The sequence below is a fragment of the Orbicella faveolata genome, unplaced genomic scaffold (genome assembly GCF_042242905.1).
Source record: "Orbicella faveolata isolate gen_17 unplaced genomic scaffold, um_ofav_v1 contig_47, whole genome shotgun sequence".
NCBI classification, from domain to species: Eukaryota; Metazoa; Cnidaria; class Anthozoa; order Scleractinia; family Merulinidae; genus Orbicella; species Orbicella faveolata.
The window spans coordinates 19,139,910-19,147,066 of NW_028301577.1; the positions used below are offsets into that span (position 1 = coordinate 19,139,910).

Sequence of the window (7,157 nt, forward strand, 5' to 3'; positions counted from 1 at the left end):
TGCTTTATGAAAAGGCTCGATTTCGCACACCGAAACGACAAGAAATCTCTACTGTCTGAACCTGACCAAGTAATCAAGGCACGTGCATACACGTGCTAGGATAATTTGGCAATTTTCCTTTGAAAGCTTTCGAGAAAATTCGTTAACGATAAGAAGGAGGGAAATTCTAAAAGGCCTCGCATGTACTGCATAAAAGTGAAACACAATTCAAAGATGAAATCACAAAAAATATTACTATATCATTGTCACACTGGCACATAAGATAAATTCACTTTACTTAACACAATAACATTTGTCAAGGAAAGCCGATAGTTCAAAACCTCGTAGACGTCATATTAACATCAATTAATGCAGTTATCGTAATGTGTGTGGATCACGTTTAAAGAGTTTTAAGGAAATAAACGTGTCTAAAATCATCTAAAACTATGTGGCAAGGTTCCGACTGAATGAGTGGGTGCTTTAGAAGATTTCTTTAGTATAACACCCAGTCACGTATTGGAGTATTCACAAAAATTACTGAACAAGCATTTGAAGTATTATTGATAAAACTTCACAAGTGTTCTTTTTAATTAGTTTAAAGTACCTTCAATCAGTGACAAAAAATAAAAAATAAAACGACTTCAGGAAGGTAGAAGATTTTGAAACTCGGATGAGCTTCTCGACTGACTGATTTGATCGGAACAAACTCTAGTATAGCATAGAGCTAGAATATGTTTACTTTACATATAATAGCTTTCGATTGAAATGAATACAGCGTTGACTTGTTGCCCTGGCATATGCCCCATGACATGGGGGAAATGAAAACTTACATGATTTGTAATTGGAAGAATACTAACCTGTTAAAAACACGCGCTTAGTATTCTAGGTGTGATTTTACATACACGGTTGAGGAAAAAAAATATTCTGAGCCTGTTTCATTTCTTGACTGTTTCTCGGTGTAAAGGAGTATGTCAAAGTATGTCAGACTTTCTATTCGAAGGACAAAATCGAGGTCAGTGAATCGAAGAGAGACGAACCAAATCAGAAATGGCTAGAAGCTCTCTTGATTTTCGGCTGTCACGCATCAACCAGAAATCAGTGATACTGCATAAAGTCATACATCCAACGGTTCACGTTTACTTGACATTTTGTATTTCCATTTCTAACGGAAATGCTATGCCTGGGAGAAACTTTGAAGACTTTTAAAACAATTCGAATAACGACTATATAATTCTGTTATGACGTGGCATTGTTCACGTTTGGGTTATCATTTTCTGATTCATTGCAAACTCAGTGCAAACTTTTGAAGGCTTCCAACGCGAATAATTTACCGCGATAGAAAGTACAGACCAGAACGCGCTGTGAACGCGCTGGGTGAATTTTTTTTTAAAGGACGTGCCCCACTTGAGTTGGTCAAGTTTGGGGGGGGGGGGGGGGAGATGTAATTAGCCTCCCTAGTAATTAAGCTTCCTGGCGGAACAAATGAACTTGTCAACGCTTCACTGCATCGGTATCAAAAAAGACACAAAACTATGGTTTAGTCGCGTGTAGGAATCCTAAAGGTGGAAGCTCGCACGTTTTTCTTGGTTAAAAGCGGTATAAATGCACTGTAAAAATCATCCGACATCAGTTCAGTGTGAAGTGCAGCAGTCCGTGGACAAGACATCGAGCACTTGATTCCAAAACTTTAGACGTTTGGAGAGATAAGCAGGAGTCCAAAATGCCGATGCAAATTCAGGAATCGAAATTGCCAAGCTATTCCCAGACCAAGAAGGTGAAACTACTTTTTCATTCCTCGCTTTTAGAGTTTCTTTTAATTTGCCAGACTTTTTCAATGAATCGTCAAGATTTCTCAGACAACTCATTCTTGTTTCTTTTCAGTCTTTTACCACTTCTTTGAAATTTTTCCAACTTAGCTAATTGCAAATTACCTTTGAGGCTTCAAGTTGAAAGCAGTTTTGTATCTCAAGAGGACCTGACTAGACCTGTGATTCATGATTCCCCCTCCATGACGTATTTTATTTTTAGCTGTTTGGACAAAAAAAAAAATGCATTTCAAGTTACCAGTAATACCATTTATCCCAAAAAATTATCATTAAAACAGCTTTGATTTTAAAATTAATTTGGAATATTGCTCCTTCAAAAAAAAAAAAAAAAAAATCAGGTGACGCTTAATTGTCAACAGTCTGGTTGCTAAGCTACCATCTTTGTAAACCTGGGGGTACTCCCTTATATGGGCCATATAGGTATGCACGGCCCCCCAAAGGGTATTGTTTTTCAGCCGTTTTGGTCATAAATTGGGTATCAAATTTTTGGTCAGGTCATAAATAGGGCAGGGAAAGTCGCAGATTTTGGTCATAAATAGGGTTAAGGTTTTGGGAAGCTAGCCGCACACCCCCTCCCAATTTTTCTGGGAGTACCCCCAGGGGGCGTTGTAATAAATATATAGGTTTGATCCTGGAAGGATTGGAAACACCGTTTCGTTTAAAGAAATTCTGTTAATTTTCTCTTTTCAAATGTTTTCAAACTGCTCAGTTATTCTCTGTGTGTCATTATTAGCACCACAGGGTGACACTAAAATTTAGTATACTTTTGTTTTTTAGAAATCGCCTCGCCGTCCTCGAGTTTTAGTGATCGGTGGCGGAGTTGTGGGTATGACGTCAGCATTACAGCTTCTGCAGAAAGGATACAAAGTCACTGTTGTAGCAAAAGAGTACGCTTCACCAGTTGCCTCTGGTAAACGCATCACCTCCGAGATCGCCGGCGCCCTGTGGGAATGGCCTCCGGCAGTGTGTGGACGACACACAGACGAGGAGTCACTGGAGAGGTCCAAGGTTTGGTGCATGGACAGCTATGGCAAGTTCATGGAGTTGGCCATGAATCCAAAGGAAACTGGAGCCTACCTGAGACAATCTGTCTTCTACTTCAAGGAAAAGGTAAACGTCAATTTCAAGTAGATGAAAGTGTTATACATTTGTTGTATTATTTGAGGTGGGACTTAATCTAAAAACACACCCTGTTTAAAACATTTTCTCGTGGCTAAGAGTTAATTCCAAACCATAGCAAAGTATACATTTTTAAAAAGCTAAAAGACCAACGATTATGAAAAAAATATTTGTGTACCCTATAACTGTATTGTAACCTGACACCGGCTGATTAAATCTGCCACCTGCTGGGGAATGCCAGGGCTTACTTGAGAAAAGATAACTCCTACAAGAACTGATCAAAAGGAATGATTTTTACATTTTACAAAAGAAGACAAATAGCTTGCTGGGATAAGCATAGAGATTTTTGAAAAGTTAAAAACACGTGAAATGATGACCAGTTAAATCTGATACAGAAAATCTAGCATACGTTTCAATACATAACTTCGACAGAATGCACTGGATGGAAAAGTTCTATGCTTATCCCCAGAACGTACTTAGAACAAAAAAATCCTGAAAATTTTAGCTCAATTGAATAAATCCTTCTCAAGATATCTTTTCTCGAAGGTGAAAATACCTCGTTTTGAGAAAACGAGCTTTAAACTTACAGTAACAGCACTTGTCAAAATAAAATTTCAATACCTTAAGATTCGAGTTCCGTGAAAAACAAAACTTCGAATTTCTTTCAGAATTTTAGGTTAAGTCCCGCTTTAACCTGGTACCTTTAAGGTTTGGCACGTTGCCCAAATGACCCAAAATGGACAGGTGCCGCCAAACAGAGTATGGTTTTCAGGTTTGTTCGCCATAGCATACAATTTCACTGTTTTGACAGTGACATATTGCTCAAAGTGTAAAGTAAAGTAAAATATCTCTTGTCTTGAAAAGGTTGTGATGTTTGTCCTCTTAATCAGTGTAGCAACTGAATGTATCTCCATGAAAAGTCTTTTTCTCCACTTAGAGCGAAGCAGAAGTCAGGGTGTGAGGACATCATTGGCACCACCACACCTGATTTTCCAAGGGTTTTACCAAGAATTTTCCCCTTGAGTGAGAGGATCTCGATCTTTATCTATCATTTTGATTTTCTTCTAAAGGTCAAAGATCTTCCCACACAGTTGGAAAAGATGGACGAACTATGTCACTTGCCAGGATTCCGCCATGACGCCAAACTCATTGAAGAAACTGGTAAGTCTGATCATTGTTAACTCAAAATCTTTAGCTGTTACATCGACAACTAAGAATCAATTATAAATTTACCGGTTGTGCCTACTGCATTAAAATGCTTTTCTCACAAATTACTGATTTAATTTTGTTTCTCCTTCAGCTGTGAACACAGACACGGGTGTAGTGGATGCGTACCAACACATGGCCCCCATGGTTGACACAGTTACCTACATGCAGTGGCTTTACAAACAGTGTCGTGACAAGGGCTGTCGCTTTGTACACGATGAAATTCACGGACTGTTGAGAGATCAGGCAGAAGACTTGAAAAGGAAATACAAAGCTCAGCTGATCATCAATTGCTCTGGACTAAGCGCCAAAGAACTGGCAGGAGATGACAATGTCTATCCTCTGAGAGGTGAATAACTACAGTCGAACCTCCTTACATCGGCCTCCTTGGGGAAAGGAAAGTGGCCGTGGGGTGGCCGTTATGGGGAGGTAGGGGTGTAATATGACACGCGCTTTTTTTCAGGGGTGTAATATTTTCACTTTCTAAAAATATTTATTGTAGCATATAAATACGTAACACAATCAAAATTTATCAATAGAACAGAAACTAAACAGAAACAGAGACCGACGACGCGTGGAACGGATCACGTTTCGTAAAATTTTGCATACACCATTCTTCAGTCGTTGATTACCAAGCCGTTGTCGAGGGTGGGTTAAGGACGACGCCTAGCTGGAAAAAAATGGATTGATATTTTACCAATGAATTTCGCAATTATATAGATCTGTTCATTACGCTGAGTGGTCCAAGACCCTATTCAAACTAAAGATGTAACGCCAGCGATCATGATCAATTCCGGAAAAAATTCGGATAACTAGCTCTTCAAAATACACAGAAATACACATTTCTTGTCATTGTTTTACAGAGGAAGGTTACGAGATGTATAAAGATTTATAACACACGTACATAGCCATTGTTCTGCTCATTAAACCTTTTGTTTGATCACATCGTCGTTGCTTTTGCCGTCGCGGTTTGCCTAAGCTCCCTAGTTTGGCAGTTGCGACGCGCTCTAGTGGTCGTTGCCGTTATGGAGAGGTGGCCGTTGCCGTTATGGAGAGGTGGCCGTTGTAGAGAGGTTAAAACTAAGAGTGAATGTACGGACCGTCCGCCGGGACATAAAGAAGTGGCCGTTATAGAGAGATGGTCGTTAGTAGGGAGGTTCAACTGTATTTCAATTTATGGTTTAGTGCGTTCTACAGAATTCATGCCTGGTCATGATTTCATTGTTCGGTCTAATTCTTTGGCCCAAGCGTAATGAGTTAACTGTTATATGTCATTCTCTTGTCTACAGGTGTAATTGTGAAAGTCAAAAACGATGGAAGTTTGATGCCTAAGCTCAACCACTCCATGTGCATCTCTCTGATCGAAGACATTGACGAGTCTAAATCAGAAGGCCAAAGCTTTGTGTTTATCTTACCAAGAGGTGACGACAAACTTTGGCTTGGTGGCATGGTACAACCCAACCAATGGGACAGAAATCTCACGCTCGATTATCCACCAATCAGAAGAATGTTCGAGAAAGTCAAGGAGTTCTACCCTCCCCTCCGTAACTATGGAGACAAGGACGTAGAGGAAGTGTTGGTGGGACTGCGGCCCGCTCGTAAAGGCAACGTTCGGTTGGAGTGGGATCCAGTGTGTCCTTCTGTTCTACATAACTATGGACATGGAGGCTCGGGTGTGACTTTCTCGTGGGGTTGTGCTAAAGAAGCTAGCGCCATGGTGGATCGTGTTCTTAAAAGGCCACAGATTTATTATTCAAAACTATAATTTGTAATCTTCAGAAGAATGACAGTTCATGCAATGCCACTGTTATTTGAACTGAATACAATGCGAAAATATTTATGGCTATCAGGAGCTGGAAGCTTAAAGCCGATTCTTTATGACCAAACAGAGTATAAGACACAGAAAACAAAAAAAGATCAGGGCTCTTAAGGCGTGAAAAGCATAAGGTAGCGTAGTTAGTTGTTTTATAAATCATCGCCCTGTTAGCAGAAAGTGTTGGAACTACAATTTTTTATAGAGACCATAGAAACAAGTATTAATTATACCACATAACTCAGTGACTGAATCTGAACTAAGCTTATTGTCACAGGGGCATTTATTAAATCCATCAAGACAGGAGGTAAAATAATAGAATCTGACCACTTCAAAACTTAATCGAGTCACGAACTCGTCAACTACAAGTCAGTTACATCTTACGTCTTTGTAAAGGCATATTGATGTAATATTCCCTATATTTGTTTCTCAGCCACCGTTGCTTTGTTTGGTTCTCTCTCTAAAGCTTTGAATCATGTCTTTGTATTTGTTTTCAATCTTGAAGCATTGTGAGACAAACTGTTGTCCTAGTTATAGATAGGACCTAGGTTCAAACTCTATTTTTGCGGGGGAAACCAGCGTTTGAATTTGTTATCGGCAACAAACTTCTATAACGAAGTTTTGGGTGTCCAGAAAAATTAAAATTCGACGGCGTCGCCTTAGAAAGTTTACGAAAAATATCGATTTTTCAGGAGCAGGCTCTTGAACCACAAAAAATATGTATGCAATATTTTCAAAATTTTCTAATTTTAATAAAAAATTGAACTCAGAATATATTTTGGCTGTACTTGTGGTCTGGAATTTCTGTGGGCCTTCATTCCAAGATGGCGGACCAGTTGCTATTTGGCCATTCCTTGTAGTCAAGTATGCAGTCAACTTTTTCAGCGAAGGCCCAACCCCCCGGTTCCATGATCACACTCGCTTCCCTTCTCTAAGAAACCCACAGCTCTTCCTTACCGTTGGGGCTGCGCCTACAGGCATTGGGGTCAAACAAGGTTTGGGCTTAAGGCTGCTGAAAGGTTGTAGTGTCGAAGATGCACAACAAACGTTCTTGGACACATTATATTTTCTGTGGGCATTGCCTCCAAACGGGAAATCTGAACGATTTGTACAGGGCCGTACAGTTAATTCAGTCGCTGTTTTAAGGTTCGCTGTGCTGAGAAATCGAATAGAAAATGGTGTCGGATTAAGCGCAGTGTGAAAGATCTGCGTTA

At 39.8% G+C, this 7,157-nt stretch overlaps 1 protein-coding gene across 1 annotated transcript; it reads left to right on the forward strand.

The window, feature by feature from the left end:
* Positions 1 to 5,369: 5,369 nt before the first annotated feature.
* On the forward strand, positions 5,370 to 6,703 carry LOC149097478 (uncharacterized). The gene has a single exon (XM_089280059.1). It carries the CDS (start codon positions 5,455 to 5,457, stop codon positions 5,893 to 5,895), a length of 441 nt encoding a protein of 146 aa, XP_089136185.1. The 5' UTR covers positions 5,370 to 5,454; the 3' UTR covers positions 5,896 to 6,703.
* Positions 6,704 to 7,157: the final 454 nt, after the last annotated feature.